This window comes from Squalius cephalus (genome assembly GCF_949319135.1).
Source record: "Squalius cephalus genome assembly, chromosome: 1".
NCBI lineage: Eukaryota > Metazoa > Chordata > Actinopteri > Cypriniformes > Leuciscidae > Squalius > Squalius cephalus.
In genome coordinates this window covers 34,289,805-34,306,661 of record NC_137122.1, presented here as the reverse complement: position 1 = coordinate 34,306,661, position 16,857 = coordinate 34,289,805, and the positions used below count along the sequence as shown (strand labels likewise).

General features: G+C 35.6%; 2 protein-coding genes and 1 long non-coding RNA gene across 4 annotated transcripts in view; 1 reads left to right on the top strand and 2 right to left on the bottom strand.

Moving 5' to 3' along the window:
- Positions 1 to 16,857, bottom strand: part of plcd3a (phospholipase C, delta 3a) — a 142,969-nt gene that overhangs the window by 107,042 nt on the left and 19,070 nt on the right. The window lies entirely within an intron of this gene.
- On the bottom strand, positions 438 to 3,412 carry LOC307151885. 2 transcript variants are annotated; one of them, XR_013819940.1, is made up of 8 exons: positions 3,067 to 3,412; positions 2,917 to 2,977; positions 2,038 to 2,156; positions 1,639 to 1,918; positions 1,345 to 1,405; positions 1,096 to 1,189; positions 887 to 1,005; positions 438 to 783 (listed from the first exon to the last, which is right to left on the bottom strand). It is a non-coding gene; the product is annotated as an uncharacterized lncRNA (long non-coding RNA). The 2 variants fall into 2 exon arrangements; XR_013819941.1 differs by having other exon boundaries at positions 448 to 783; positions 1,345 to 1,475; positions 3,067 to 3,151.
- LOC307159218 (polyserase-2-like) lies at positions 8,960 to 15,988 on the top strand. The gene is made up of 10 exons (XM_079872448.1): positions 8,960 to 9,755; positions 9,918 to 9,938; positions 10,034 to 10,196; positions 10,297 to 10,565; positions 10,660 to 10,805; positions 11,857 to 12,130; positions 12,900 to 13,071; positions 13,154 to 13,410; positions 13,776 to 13,867; positions 14,774 to 15,988. The coding sequence occupies exons 1-10, from the start codon at positions 9,695 to 9,697 to the stop codon at positions 15,128 to 15,130; spliced, it is 1,812 nt and encodes a 603-aa protein (XP_079728574.1). The 5' UTR covers positions 8,960 to 9,694; the 3' UTR covers positions 15,131 to 15,988.

The following is a 16,857-nucleotide window of genomic DNA, read 5'->3' as shown; positions in this document are numbered from 1 at the left end:
CTCCCTAATTTTCGGCAGTTAACGACAATTTACAGCCTGTGAACGTCGCGTTCGTCTGTGCCGAATATTGTCGGAAACGAACCATGACGTATGCAGAGCGCTCGCGCCGGAGGTGTGAATGGCTCTAATTACCATATGAATAGCAGCTCCCGCCAGAGAAAGGCTTGAATTTCCTCACTCACTATTGGTTGAACCCACGTGGTTTAAACAAGAAAAATCACTCGTGATTGGTTGGCAGATCTGTTACTATTGGTCACCCTCGCTCATTATAAATTCAAAAAATTATAATATTCATATAAATTATATATAAATTATTTTTTTATATTCATAATATGCTATTCTGTGGTATATTCATGTCATTGTTAACCTATCGACTACTACACTATTACCATCAAGGACATGAATTTATAAAGGAAAGGAAAATTTGCCAGGGACATGCTGTTTATTCAAAGAAAGAGCTTTATTAGCACAAACACAAAACAATACACCTATGTACAAAGCATAGATCATCTGCACACACAACATATTGGAAGCTCAGTGTCTGTTTTCATCTTCGGAGCTGTAGGTGACTAGCGGCGCTATCTCTGAATTCGATCCACTTTGAAAACGTCTGTGGTGCGTTGTCCTGTATTTAGGAGTCGCCTCTAATCTCGACTGCAGCGTAGCACAGAGCTCTGTGAGCTCCTGGCTGGTGGTTGAACTTCATCGGACATCAGATCTATGGTGGCGCACTTCCAAATGCCCACGTCATCCTCACCTAGCACACCGTCTCGCTTCTAGCAGCTGTAAAAACAATACAGACAATCAGTACTGTGATGCACTGTGTATGGACACAAAACATCTATTAATGCACATGAAAAATAGTCACATTGACTAAAAATCTTACCCTCTTTCTTCTCGCCCGACTCCGAGCTGAACTCTTCACAGCTTCGGCCTGCAATGCCAGATCTGGTTGTTTGTACCTGAAGCTCCTGCGTGCTGTCTCGTAGTATGTCTTACAGGCAGCTGGAAAACAATTAAATGAGAGTGATATGAATAAAAACAACACAAGTCACAGTAAAATGAAACAAGGAGAAAGCAGTAAAAGTTACTTACAATGTCGTCATGATCAGCGTCATGAAAATCTGGACTTGCAGACATGGCTCTGAGTAAATGTGAGGTTACGCCCTCGTTATGAGGCGAGGTTACTCTGTGGAAACATGTATGATTAAGATCGTAAACTATAACGGATCTATTTTCAAGAGAATGAAAGAATATTCTTTGAATCTTACCTTTAAAATGTTTGTAAGTTTATATGAAAGTAAAAAAATAAAAGAATGTAAGATTCTTTTTTTATTTTTTTACCTTGATCCAGTTCGTAGCGCCCACAATTTGTCTCAGAGTTGTGAAGATGGCATACTGCTTCCTGTAAATTACAGGATTATTTACATTAAACAAATAATAGCCATCAGCCATCATTATGAGGTGATGTTACTCTGTGGAAACAAAATGTATGATTAAGATCAGTATCTATAACGGATCTATTTTCTTATACAAGAGAATGAAAGCATATTCTTTGAATCTTACCTTTAAAATGTTTGTAAGCTTTTATGAAAGTAAAAAAAAATAAAAGAATGTAAGATTCTTTTTTTTTTTTACCTTGCTCCAGTTCGTAGCGCCCACAATTTGTCTCAGAGTTGAGAAGATGGCATACTGCTTCCTGTAAATTACAGGATTATTTACAAGTCGCCTCTAATCTCGACTGCAGCGTGGTACAGAGCTCGGTGAGCTCCTGGCTGCGAAAGGACGGAGGTCGCACAATCCATCCAGACATCCCGCCGACGATGCCGTCTTCCTCATCAGACATCAGGTCTATGGTAGCACACTTCCGAAGGCCCACTTCATCCTCAGCTAGCACACTCTGTCTCGCTTCTAGCAGCTGTAAAAACCAATAAAGATAATCAATACTGCGCAATACACTGCGTATGGACAACACACATCTATTAATGCACCTGAAAAATAGTCACATTGAGCAAAAACTAATCTAATAAATCGTACCGTCTTTCTTATCGCTCGACTCCGAGCTGAATTCACCACAGCTTCCGCCTGCAATGCAAGATCTGGTTGTTTGTACCTGAAGCTCCTGCGCACTGTCGTGTAATATGTCTTAAAGGCAGCTGAAAAACAATTAATTGAGAGTGATATTAATAAGAACAACATAAGTCACAGTAAAATTAATAAGAACAACATAAGTCACAGTAATATTAAAAAATAAAGGAGAAAAAATGCAACCGGGTGAAATTCAAGAAATACACACCGGAAGCAAACTATGCTTTTTGAAATTGGGGTTTTATTCTGACTGCTGTTTAAAATAAGTGACAGCGGTCAATGGAAGCACAATTAAACACATAAAAGTCTGATTAAGAAAAAAGTTTGCCTTGTTCGAAGAGATTTCACAAGAAAAAAAAATAGATTTCACTAGTTAAACAAAAAAAAAAAAAAAAAAAGAAATTGTAGAAACAGTTTACAGTAAATTTGAAGATGACAATCAAATGTCACAAAAAGCTTAACCAGTGGATCAATGCCCAAATCCACAGAATACTTAACTCAATTCAAACTGAAATGCAGTGTAATACATTGCAACTGGTCAGATTGAAATTGATTTCTCCAAACCAAAATACGTTACAATTAAATATGATAACACAAACTGGAATACGGCAGTGGCTGAGGTAACGTTAGGCCTAAGTTACAAGAGAAATAAAAGCACTTTAACAAAGCCACAACCCACGTTTAATCATGCCATGCGGAACCAGAAATATGCATTTAACCATTAAGTTATACTGTATAATCACAGAATATAGATTCAACTAATTAACAGATTTATCAAATAAACATGCCATCAGAAAATTTCCCCCATAAACCATGAAACGTACATACCCAATCCTTTACCGTCCGATCACCACGAGGTTCACTCGTCACACATGCGCTCCAAATAAATCTATAAACAAAAATGTACACATCAAATGTTCTTTTAACTTCGCTTCACAACTTATTTGTGCATATTAAAGATATTGGAGTAATATTTACCAAGAAAGAAGAACGTATAACACAGAATCCGCTCGATGCACGCACCGTCATGGAGCTCTCCTGAACAGTGTAAAATGGCGTCTCTGGTCGCGCGCACGCGTCCAGCACAAGTGAATAGTAGCGCGAGAAGAGAAGGATTTCTTAAAGGGGCCACACACATTTTTAATGCAAAATAGAAACGAGGTATATTTACACTACTACTAGGCCAGAAAAGTAACAAAAAAGTTACTTACACACAATATTGTCATTATCAGCATCATGTCAATTGATCTAAGTAAAAATATATGCACAGAATTGAGAAAATAGTATTTAGCCTATAGAGATAAATTGTGGCCTATCACAGGGCAAACATGTGAATGTTCACGGTACATTTTATGCAAACAACTCTAATCGTAGTTGTAACTCTATATGTACAGTAGGCATAATTCTTGTCATTGCGTGTGTGTATGCAGCATGAGTCAAATACAATCTTCTGTTTGTGTTGTATTATGCACAGTGGTTGGGCTCTAAGAGATTGTGATGCTGTTTGCATGGAATGCACATTTTACCTTTGTGGCAAAGCCTGATTGAAATTACTTGTTGAAATAAATGGTTTTGTGTCTTTTTTACATAACATTGGCTATTGCTAATGACACATAGTAACTAATCTAGCTACTTTCATTAAATATATCAATTTAAGCTAAAGTCTATAATTAGGCTTTACTGAGCCTGATCTATTAATACCAGAGATTTTCTTAGAATTAAGTAAATACCTTTTAGAAAAATGTTACCTGGGGTCTCACCGGGACACGCAAATATGAGTCGATCACCCCTATTTTATTCAAACTCCACTGGCTACCTGTCACATTCAGGATTGATTTAAAAAATTTACTATTTGTGTATAAAGCTCTTAACAAACCGGCCCCCAATATCTGACCAATCTCCTCTGCCCGTACACTCCATCTCGTACTTTGAGATCCAGTGATCACTGTGTTCTCATCGTGCCCAGATCCAGACTTAAAAAATGAGGCGACTGCACTTTTGCGACTGCAGGCCCAAAACTTTGGAACAGTCTACCCCTCTATATCAGACTAGCTCCCTCAATTTCCATCTTCAAAACATCCTTGAAAACTTATTTATTTTCTCTTGCTTTTAATACCCCTTGACTATGATACAACTATTGCCTTTTTATTTATTTTTTTATTTTTTTTAATTGTCCTGTTTCTGCCCTGCATTTTATCTATTGCCCTGTACAGCACTTTGGTCAGCCTTGGCTGTTTTTAATTGTGCGTTATAAATAAATATTGTATTGTATTGTATTTTTTTTAGAATTAAGTTAATACCTTTTAGTCACCTGGGATAAAACTCCCCCTGCTACCCTCATTTGCATTTGTAAAGCTCACAGCAGTCTCATTTACATGTTAAAGCATTAGAGGGAGGGGGGTCATGGGGCAAGCAAGTCCCACGTCAATTTCCGACAATTTCCGACAGTTTGCAGTGTTGCCTGTAAATTGCCGTTTGCAGTCGTAAACCTGAACTTTCACGACAATCTACAGCGCCGTTAACTGTCGAAAATCCCACTTTTCATGCAGTGTCTCTCTCTCTCTCTCTCTCTCTCTCTCTCTCTCTCTCTCTCTCTCTCTCTCTCTCTCTCTCTCTCTCTCTCTGTGTGTGTGTGTGTGCGTGTGTGCATGCTGGTGGTCGGTCAGTAACCAGCTTACCAACCAATATAAAAAAGGTTTTTACCTAAATATATATTATATTTTGTCTTATTTCATTGACTGATTTGTTTCCATTTTATTTAAATGAGAATGTTAAACATATTTGTTGCTGTGATGTTTTTTACTGATCAAGTTTTTTTTACTGTGACACAAAAGCAGTCGTCAAGGAAGTTTTAATGATGTCATCATTTCATGGAAACACTGCCCATGACATTTTTATTGATCTAAAAAAAGTTTAGTGTTTGTTTAGCTTGTGTTGTACAATTTGAGAACATGTGTTTGACCGGACAAACAGGTTTAATGTGGATCTGTGAGCACGTGTACATTCCATTGTAACTAAAGAGAAAGGTTTACAAACTTGTGAACCCACTTTAACACACTGAGCCACTTTACTGTACGTGCAATGAATAAGTGGATTTCCAGAAGTATTGAGGTACAGAGATACAAACAGTACTTTCTTATTTGCTTATTTAAAAATCAGCTGTTTTCTGAAATGTGAAATCAAGATTCATTGTGTCAAATTCAACAATGCCCAAGACATGGTTCACCCAAAAATGATAATTCTGTCATCATTTACTCCCCCTCATGTCACTCCAAACCTCCAGAGGTGTACAATAATTACTTAAGTTAGTACAGATGTACATGTCACTGTCATGTTTCGGTTTAGTTCTATTTTGTCTAGTTCCCGTTGTGCCTGTCTGAGTTCTTGCTAGTTTTATGGTTAGCCATTAGTTAATCATTCTGTTCAGCTGTGTATGTTAGGTTTGATTAAAATGAACCGTGGTGCGATTACAGTGGTTCATTTGAATAAGTGTGAACGCTGCCATCCGTGCGGACCGAAACCACTGAAAAGATGGGTCTCGGTCCACTTTGGTGCGGTTCGAATGAAATATGACACGGACCAAATACATGTAAACGAACCAAAAACAGGAAGATGAGACCCTAAAAAGACCCTATACGTCATAAAAGCCGACTAATCAGGTTGTGAACATATCCCTATGCCTTTAGGTTTGGTGATAAAAATGCCAATCTGAACGCTAAGCGGACCAGTAATGTTTTTTGTTTGTTTTTTGCTCTGGAGCAACGAACCAAATCAACGAAGCAAACCAAACTACAAGTGTGAACACACCCTTACTCTCCCTGTTTAGTTCTACCAGAAAGCCTCAGGAGAAATAATAATGTAACAAAGCATAAATTTATTGACTGCCCAGCAAGCAATTATTTATAAAGTTATTTGGCGTAGGCCCCGTCCGTAGTGCATAATCCGAGGGTTAGCGGATCTGCATTTCCTGCCTGAAGCCTGGTGGTGGTGGGGAGGGTGGAGGCGATTGTTGCGTCAGCATCTGCGAACTCAAACATGTGTAAGGTCTTTTATACAGCATGAGGACATGATTGGATAGATGTGAAGGTAATAAGTGACGTAGTAATTAAGTCTTCCTGGCAGAACTTATGCTGAAGCTTCATTTCAGTTATTTGTCCCGTCTCGTTAATGCTTCGTGGTTGTGTTATGCTTATTCCAGTGATCTCCTGTGTGTTTACGAATTAGAGTTACTATTAAAGACTATTTTGTTTATCTCCTGCGTCTTCATGTGATCTATGCAGCCACCTCGTAAAAGTACAGATACAATGTAAAATGTACTCAATTAAACGTTTTGGTTACACTTTAATTTAACTTTAACTTTACACTTTAACTTTAAAACTATAAATAACTTTATATCATTTCAAGTGGGGACGAATAAAGATCCATTTGTTATTTGGCATTTTGCGTTTATAGGATCTGTGTTGTGGTAAAAGGATTCCTTGATCTTTTGGACTTTCTTATAAACATTTTCTAAGATGGACTATGAGGAAGTTGTTTTATTGTTGTTAATATTTTATTAATCCACACATGTAAAACATCTTCCGACAAAAATGAGGATTGGGACCCACTAGTAGACCATCATGATTCAATTGTGTCTTCTCTTTCCACCCTGCTGTCCTCTTCCTCTCTTCATACACCAACTCATTTCTCATTTATCAATTCCCTCTGTACTTCATCACCATCTTCTTCTTCTTCTTCTTCTTCTTCTTCTTCTTCTTCTTCTTCTTCTTCTTCTTCTTCTTCTTCTTCTTCTTCTTCTTCTTCTTCTTCTTCTTCTTCTTCTTCTTCTTCTTCTTCTTCTTCTTCTTCTTCCTCCTCATTGTTTCTTTGGGTTTCTTTGGGTTTTCACAGATGATCACATATCTTTATAGTATGCAAATAAGCAAATGCCATTTGTTGTGTGCATGACTAAGCCTGCAGATATCTGAAAAACAACCCTGCAAAACCTGTAAACAGTGGTTAGTGATGTTTTTAGTGTGGTTGATTACTTAACCATAAAAATGAGAAACTACTATGAGCAAAAGCACTTAAACTCACATAAAGCCACATCTTCTAAATTTACTACTGAATTTATTCCTCCATGTTACAAAGACACACACACACACATGTGATTTCCCTCAGCGGTTAGCCGGTTGATGTTTGCTGTACGTGACTTGCCCTTTTGTTGAGGAAAAAGCTATAGCTATTCTATAATTAGACCATTTAATGAAAAATGAAGACCAGCTTACCAGTAATTCATCTTGTTCTTTGTTGCTTAATTTAATTGCCTGATTAGATGACCTTCATTTACTAGCTGTTTATTTTTCTTAAAGAAAAATGTAAGTTATAAGTTATTTATTAAGCTATGAAAACTATTTGTTTTATAATGGTGCTTATACTTATTTATTTCTTCTTTATTAGAATTACAGTATATTTTACAATATTATATATATTACAACATTATTTGTACAAACCTTGAAAATACTGTACATAAGGGAAGTTAATTTTGTTAGATTAAACAAGCTGCATTCCTACATTTGCAGATGTTAAAATAACATTATTTTGTTAGAGAGTCAGTGCTAGAGAAAGCAATTCCAAACTAAAGAAACTAAAATATAATTTTTTTGTTTGCTTTGTTTAGCCATTCGATTCAGTGCTGTATAGCCGTCATGTTGAACCTGATCATATTGTCTTTGACATTTGGTTTATGTTATGGGTTTTAAATCATATCATGTCTATTTTAGTTCCTTATTTAGTATCTATTTCATTTTTTACTTTTCAAGTAGTCTGCAATTTGGTTCACGACTGCATTACGCTGCATTGTGTTTGACACACCACTACAGTGTACAAATATACTGTTTGACAGTATTAAAAAAATATCCATAGATAGGAAAAGGGGTCATTGCAGGTCAAAAGGGGTCAGTCAGTCAAGTATACATACATTTTTGCATTGTTGACAGCATGCCATTTTATAAAAATTTCAAAGGGGTTCTAAATAGAACCTTACGGTTCTTGACTAAATTTTAAAGAACATTTTATGTCAAATAGGTTCTATAATGAGAAATGTATTTATTGTGTGTAATTACAATTAAAAATGAATTAAAACTAAACTCAATTAATTCAACTAAAACCATAAAATGAATGATCCCATGATGAGAACCTCTAAAAGGTTTTATATATGAAGTGACGGAACTCTTTCTGTATGAAAGCTTTTGAAAAAAAAGAGTAAGTGTAGAATACCTCTTTACATCAAATGTGAAAAAGTTCTGATATGATTTATCATTGTTTTAGTTTTTTATCTTAACTTTTTAAACAAACAATTCTAAATTAACATATGTAATGTGAGCTTAGAAAAATCAAAAAGTTTGACTTGGTTCACAGAAACTGTTGCTGCCCTCACAGTAAACAATCACCCCAGTCCAGACAGCTGTTTTACTCTCTCAGTGTAGCAAGTGTTAATCATTTTAAGAGAGAAGAAAATATACATTTTTAGATTTAGGTTGGGAACACTGACACTTCTGTCACCCCATTATAATTAATTTCTGAAATAATCAGTCAAACAACCCTAAATTATTTTTAATTATAAGTTTGCAATAAAAATATTAAATAAATAATGCAATGTTAAATAAAAAAAGGTATCACCCTAAAAGATCAGTCAGTACATTCACTTTATAACCAGAAAGTTAGCTTGCGGCTATTTCATCCTCATTTTACCAGAAGAATGTATTTGTTTTTTCTTAGAAGAATTTTCCTTCACGGAACAATGAGAGATGACTTAACAGATTTCTTGTATGCTTTAAGTATTTGTAGGTCACTGAAGTATTACTTTAAGCTATTGCATCTCTGTAGCTTCACAGTAAATAGTACAATAAGTTAGCTATTTAGTCAATCATTTTACCGGCATTGAAAGACAACTTTAACTTGCCACTGTTACCGTGCGCTGCAAGCGAGTCATTCTTTTTGAGAAGATTTAAATGACATATTTAGGACGTTAAATTATGCCATCAATTATAAATGTTTTTATTTCATATTTTTATTTTAAACTTATAAGAACACAATTACAGGTTTTAAGGGAATTCCAACACACTCGTGGCAATTTGTAACTTGGAAAACCGGTGATTTCATTCATACGTTTTTTTTGTACGTGCTTCATGCTTAGGTCAACCTCTAAAAAAAAAAACATTGTTTCCGTATGTATCACATGGCACAAATTCATATGAAAAAAGAACCTCATCAAATAGTTTTATTTTTAGAAACACTAAAATCACCTCATGCAACTTCTTCGATCTACTCAACATTAAAAAGCCATCAGAAACAAAAATCTTATTTTAACACTTGTTTTTTTTACAAGTTTAGATTTCAGAGTTTGCACAGGTGACAATTACGCATGACTGAGAGACACCAACATGTCCCTTAATACAGTTTCAGACATACCAGTTGCTCAATAAGAAACTCGAATGAACAATGAAGGAGTGTACAGACGGAGAGGTGAAGGCGTTAAAATGTGCTGAGAGAGTTTGTGGGCGTGTTGAAAACAGGTTAGCAGGGGTATTTAAGAGCAGGACTGCAGGTGTCCGTACTGTCAGAGATGAAGATGAAGATGATCCACATACTCAGTGTAGCATTTATCGTCTCTCTTCTAATGATAGGTAAGACCTTTTATTGGATAATTAATGCTTTAAGATACCTAATAATTCATTTTGACTAACATAACTATTACTTACGTTTATGCAACTACGTTTTACATTGCATTTACACTTTTTTTCTCCACTGAAGTTATCTGTAACTGAACTTTGTTTCTTGTTTTTTAGAGTGTGACGCACAACTGGATGGTAACCAGTTTTTCAGCAATTTAAATTGCCAAATTCCATTAAAAATGACCAATTGTTTAACCAAAATTTGTTTTCTTTACCTTGTCTATTGTCAGTGTGTGGCAAAGCAACTCGCAACACAAAGATAGTGGGGGGACAGGCTGCAACGGCTGGCGCTTGGCCATGGCAGGTCAGCCTTCATAGGAGCAGGAGCCATTTTTGTGGTGGATCACTCATCAACAATCGATGGGTTCTGACTGCAGCGCACTGCTTTGATGAGTAATTATAATAAACCAACCCTTGTAATAATAAAAAAACAAACAATTTAATTCAATTGATGTGGCGAATGCTTAACACTTCTTCTTCTACCATATTCCAGTGAAACAACCGCTGACCTAACTGTGTACCTGGGCCGACAGACACAGCAAGGAACAAATGCAAATGAAGTGTCCATAACTGTCTCTAGAATCATAAAACACCCAAACTATGATAGCTCCTCTAAAAATAACGACATCACTCTTCTGCAACTGGCTTCGCCGGTGAATTTTACTGACTTTATCAGTCCGGTCTGTCTGGCTTCCTCAAACAGTACGTTCTTCAACAAAACCTCCAGCTGGGTCACCGGATGGGGAGACACTAATACAGGCGGTAAGTATTTAATTTAATAACCTCGATTACAGTCACAGCATACTGTACCATTGCAATAGTTGATGTATATTTTATCATTTTATGTGTTTCTCAGTTTCCCTGCCTTCAACGCAACCTCTACAGGAAGTGCAAGTGCCTATTGTTGGAAACAGGCAGTGTAAGTGTCTTTATAGTGTCTCAGCAATCACAGACAACATGATATGTGCTGGACTATTGGAAGGGGGCAAAGACTCCTGTCAGGTAACAACTCCCACTCTTCTGTTTGTGTTACTTCATATAGTTTTAATGGGCTGCTAATATTCTACAAAGTGTTTATAGTTACAATTAAGAATAAGTAGAATGAGGGGTCTCTAAACTAAAACTTTCAAATAAACTGATAATGTAAGGTTTGAACTTTGACTAATGTAAGGGTATTCAACCTAGTGAATCTAGCAGAAATGTAATATTTATACACAAACCAGTTATTCAGTTTAGCTTTATTCAGAATAAATAAATATAATTGCTAATGTTTGCACTGTAATGAATAAGACGTAAGATTGTTTTATAGACCAGGGGTTTTGAAACTTTTTAATGCCAAGGGCCCCCAAATATTATGATCCCCTTCCGAAGGCAGCTATACATTTTTATTTTTTTCATAAAAGACCCATGTGAGCTGTGAGAAACAGTGTGGTATAAAGGCAACATGTTGTTTGCTAAATTAAATAATTGTATTTTATACTGCTAGGTGAAATTAACTCATTACTGAAAATTGAGCTTTTCACAATTCTGGCAACTGAACAATAAAGAAGGTTACAGATGAACAGATAATGATGATTCCCCATTCCTAAAATATCAATACAGCTATATATAGTTTATAATTAAAATATACTGTATATAGTTAAAATATTATCTGGAAAATATTAACTTTAAATTTTTACTTCCATTTTGTAAAATCTTTTTTCCCCTCATATGTTTTTATGGACCCCCTAGAATCTTCTTTATTTATTTGTATTATTTTTTTAAGCCCCTGGTATAGACATACATGTGTGTGGTCATGTTGTAGTTTTCATGTGACAAGTCTTCCAACCATAACAGTGTAATTTTCAATGATGAGTGTTGATCGTCCATAAAAAGAGAAGCACTAAAATCTTCAGGACATTTCCTAACATAAGACTAACTTGATTCTTTTAAAATGTTTTAAACATCTTCCCATTATTCCTTCATATTATAAATTACAACTGTGAATTACAACTGGTGTAGATGTGTAGAACAGGTTACTTGGCATGTCACTAACCTGTTCTTCATCCTACAGGGTGACTCTGGTGGTCCTATGGTCAGCAAGCAGGGTTCGGTCTGGATCCAGTCTGGAATTGTGAGTTTTGGCAAAGGTTGTGCTTTGCCCAATTTACCTGGTGTGTATGCCAGAGTGTCTGAGTACCAGAACTGGATCAATGAGAAAATCACCACCAACCAGCCAGGCTTCATTACTTTCACCTCCAATGGTACTGACGGTGACCTGAGCATCAGCTGTGCTGGTGTGCCTGCCATCCCGACAACTACTGCCCCTACAACTACACCTGTCCCACGTAAGGTTCATTCAAGTTATAAGATCCTGAAAAAGCATGCATACATTGTTCACTTGGTAACTTGTCCAAGGACTTTTGTGCATTAAACTCATTCTTTTTACTTTAGTTTTTTGCTAAATTGTGGAATAGTCTTCATCTATCCCTAAGACTAGTATCCACAAAGTCTGTTTTTAAATCTAAGTTAAAAAACGACCTCTTTTCACAGGCTTACAACTCTCCTTGATTTTAATGTTAAATTTTCAAATTGGTGTTTCCGATGTAAACTCACTTTATCATTTTTTTTTTCTTTTTTTTTTCTTTTTCTTTTTTTTTTTTTTAGATATATAAATGAACTATATTTGGTGCACTATAAATGAATAGTACTTGAAACAGAGTAGAGGCTTGGACCCGGAGACGGTGTTTGTGATGTATTACACTGGATAGTTCCTCTTTTTTTGTCTGGAGCCCTTCTTGTTCTTAAGTTACTTATCTGTCAGCTGATCTTTTAGTTTTGGTAAAAGCCAAAACAGAACTTGAAAGACTTGACTATTCAAACAATGGTCAGAAAGCCTGTTAATTCTCCCAGTGCACTACATAGCTTTCATGAGATATGTTCTCTGCTAATGGACCATAACTGTGTAGTCTAAGCATAACGAATGCCATCATTATTTTTTGTTGTTGGTGTTGTTGCTCTTTGAGGCAGCCGTATGATAGTTTAAAAGAAAACAAATCAAAGAAACATTTGACTGATAAAACCTGGCGTTCATTGTCTTTCTCTCTGTTCCTGTAGCTGTAGTGTGTGGAAGTGCCAGTCTGAACACCCGTATAGGAGGAAGCAGCTCCCTTGTGTCTCCAGGCATATGGCCATGGATGGCCAGTCTGCAGTTTAATGGAAGTCACGTTTGTGGAGGAACGCTGATTGCTGAACAGTTTGTCATGAGCTCTGCCAGCTGTTTTACCAGGTAATGGCGCTTAAATATGAAAAAAGGACATTTGATTAGAGAAACCAGAGTGATTTGATTCAAAGTTTTTTTTTTTGTCCAGCTCCAACAATGCCTCCGATTGGACCGTGATCCTGGGCCGTCTAAATCAGAACGGCTCCAACCCCAATGAGGTCTCTATAAAAGTGGCGAATCTCACCATCAGCAATGTCACAGGCGACAACATTGCAGTTTTGCAGCTGGCCGTTAAACCAAACCTTACAAATTTCATTCAGCCTATATGTGTGGACTTGGGAGGTAATACCTTCAGCGCTAATACTCAATGCTGGGTGGCAGGATGGAGCTCAGGAGCTGGAGGAGGTGTGTTTTGTGTGTGTGTGTGGTTTGGGTAAATGTTATGGGGATAAAATGTCCCCATGAGGAAAACAGCTTACAAATCATATTAAGTGATGTTTTTTGAAAATGAAAAAATGCAAGTATAAAACTCATTATGTCTATGGAAAGTCCCCATAATACATGGAAAACCTGATGTGTGTGTGTCCTGCTAAACCCTACTTTATGGGGACAAAATATGTGTGTGTGTGTGTGTGTGCGTGTGTGTGTGTGTGTGTGTGTGTGTGTGTGTGAATGCTTTGAAACATCACTAACTGCTAAAATTAGATTATTGGAATGTTTATCCTTTTTCCATGTCTTCCAAATTTGAAGTTGTTTTCCTTCCTTTATAGTGAATCAAGCTCTTCAGGAATTCAAGGCCTCTATTGTGGATTGTGTAAACTCAAGCAACAGTATTTGCACAAGTTCTTTGAACTTACAGCAGGCAAGTTAATTCTATTTAAAACAGGAAGGAAATATAATATATTAACAGTTTACAGTAAGTTTTAGTTTATTATCATTTAATGCATTTGGTAACTTGAACTAAAAATACATTTAGATCAAGTTAGATTAATGTTAAATTCTATATATATTAATACATTTCAAGTTGTATTAACATTAGTTAATGAATTATGAACAAACATTAATTAACAATTTTACATTCTAAATTTACATGAACAAATGCTAAAACAAAAATTGTTGTTCATTGTTAGTTCACAATGCCTATTTCATTAACTTTTTTCAATAAAACTAACCAGGGCTGCATTTATTTAATCTAAAATACAGTATAACAGCAACATGAATTATTACAATAAAACAGTAATGTGAAATTATTACAATTTAAAATAGCTGTTTTCTATTTAAATATATTTTAAAATGTAATTTATTCCTGGATGTCAAAGCTGAATTTTCAGCATCATTACTTCAGTCTTCAGTGTCACACGATCTTTCAGAAATCACTCTAATATGATGATTTGATGCTCAAGAAACATTTCTTATTATTATGTTGAAAACAGTTGTGCTGCTAAATATATTTGTGGAAACTGTGATAAATTTCTTTCAGGACTATTTGATGAATAGAAAGTTCAAAAGAACAACATTTATTTGAAATAGATTTTTTTATTATTATTATAAATGTCTTGAATTTACTGAATAGAAGTTTATTTATGTTAAATCTTACTGACTAAACTTTTAAACAGTAGTTTATGTTCCAACTAAACATTTTCATATACCAGCTTATTTTCAGGAGAAAAAAAAAAAAGAGTATTATCGGTCTGCAAAGATGTGTGACAAATAACAATTTTTGTAAATTTTGTAACATTCAGTAAAGATTCCCCTCTCTCTCCCTCAGGGTGATCAAGGGGGTCCGCTGATGTGTAAGCAGGGTCTGTCATGGATCCATGCTGCTGTTTTGACCTTACAGACGAGCATCTCAAACAGCAGCTCTAACACGAGCTCCAGCAACAGCACTGCATCATCCCGTGCTCTCCGTCAAGATGTCCAGGCCTTTACTAAAACCTCCAGCTTTGCATCATTCCTGACATCTGTGGTGGGCGCTTTCCCTCCAAAAGTCACAAGCCCCACAAGTGCACCTACAACCTCAACCCAAACTACCTCTAATGGGTCACAAATATCTTCTTCCTTGTCTTTTACCCTTTCTGTCCTGTCACTTGCAGCTTTCCAAATCTTTCTTCAAGGCATCAATTGAGTCTTTTGAGAAGAAGGGGCCACTTTTCATTAACTATGAACCTGACTGTAAATTTTCAGTGTGTTCCATATAACCCGTTATATAATCATACAGCGTCAAAAGCTTTTGTGGAGCACATAATTAATCTTTACTTCTAAATGTGAACTCTTAAGATCTCTATTATCTCACACCAAGCTGTAGCCTGTTGTTCTTACACTACAATTACATTTTCTCTGGCAGTACTTTAAAACAAGTGCATAATAATTTGTGTAAGCAGGCAGTTTACATATATTTGCATTGTAGCAGATGCAACATGTACTGTAGTTGTTATTCAGCATGGCACTTTATGGAAATGTCCCAATTTGAGTGGTTCACTCCTAATACTGACTAGAACGTATCTTAACTAGCAAATACCTCAAGCTGTACCACAGTTGGGATATTATATTAATGTTTGCAAATATCATTTTTTACAAAAAATTTTGGAAGAATGTTTAAACTATATATTTGTAACTATATATATGTCTAACTATATGTTTTTTGTACAATCTATTTTCTGTTAGTTTTTCTGAAAAGTTCTATGATTTCAAATGAAGGAAGTAACTTTTCAATGCACTGTTAAAATGTGATAAGTGAATCATGTATTTTTAGGTTGTAAAAATTCAATTAAAATGACAAATTAAGCTGGAAAACAAAAACGTTTTTTTGTGCATTTATTTGAAGCATCCTGGGTGAGTTATTGCTGCTGTAAACGTGAGCCTGTGCAGTTCACCAGATACTGAATCCCTATAAGATCAACACAAAAGATACTTCCTGAAGCATCTCACAAAACCTGTATTTTCACCTTCCCGGACAAACATTAAAGGTCACTTTAATCCTGTTTATAAGTGTTATACTTTTAGATTATTTCATTATGAAAGTTTTCACAAATAGAAAAGTTGAAAATGCATTATTTGGCATGGCCAGTAAAAGATAAGAAGCAGTTTAATGGTCACCTTTTTAAAAAAAATATTCAAGCAAAGCTATATTTCTTTTCTTTCATCTATGACCATGTCCTTTTGAAAGCACCATGTAAGATAACACAAGGCACATTTCAATACATTTGTAAGATGTTTCAAATGATTACATTGCTTGAAATCTTTGTTACAATCAGTTTATAAAGCGACGTGAATTGTTTTTTTATGGGTAGTGTAATATAAGTTTTAAATGTTAAAAGGCACTAATCCCAAGGTCCAAGTGACGTAATTCCATGTTTTTTTAAACCAGCTGTGTGTAGTGAAAATGTTGAAAATGAATGTTCTTTCATCTTTATTACGTCATCTTATTCTACCCAAAAGAATTAAACTGTTAGTCTCTTGTTATAATTTAAGTTTCTTAGTTTTCTTACGATTTTCTTACTTTAAATACAGTCCAATATGAGATACTCCTTATGTATGTTTCATGTTTAAAGTTTCATAATCAGTGGCTTGTAATATTCAGTTTCTGTTGACTGTGACTTATAATACCATACAGTACAGAATCGATACCCAGGACTAACAATTGCCTCTTTATGATAGAGTTGTGTAATACATTCAGGGTCACTAATCACATCTGATGAAGTCAAGTGACGGCTTTGAATACGGCGTCCGAATTCCCCAGGTTTGCTGGTGTAAAAACTGAGCATTGATTTATAATGTGAAGATGTAAGGAAAAACAGAATGGTGGGTCGTTACTTAACTATTTACTGTGACATTCTCCTCAATGTCTGAGAA

Bases quoted from the DNA above. Each gene is read 5' to 3' on its own strand.
- LOC307159218 (XM_079872448.1), top strand. From the start codon at position 9,695: ATGAAGATGAAGATGATCCACATACTCAGTGTAGCATTTATCGTCTCT. The intron at 9,939-10,033 runs GTAACCAGTTTT...GTCTATTGTCAG, and splicing joins GTGTGACGCACAACTGGATG to TGTGTGGCAAAGCAACTCGC. The intron at 13,411-13,775 runs GTGTGTTTTGTG...CTTCCTTTATAG, and splicing joins GAGCTCAGGAGCTGGAGGAG to TGAATCAAGCTCTTCAGGAA.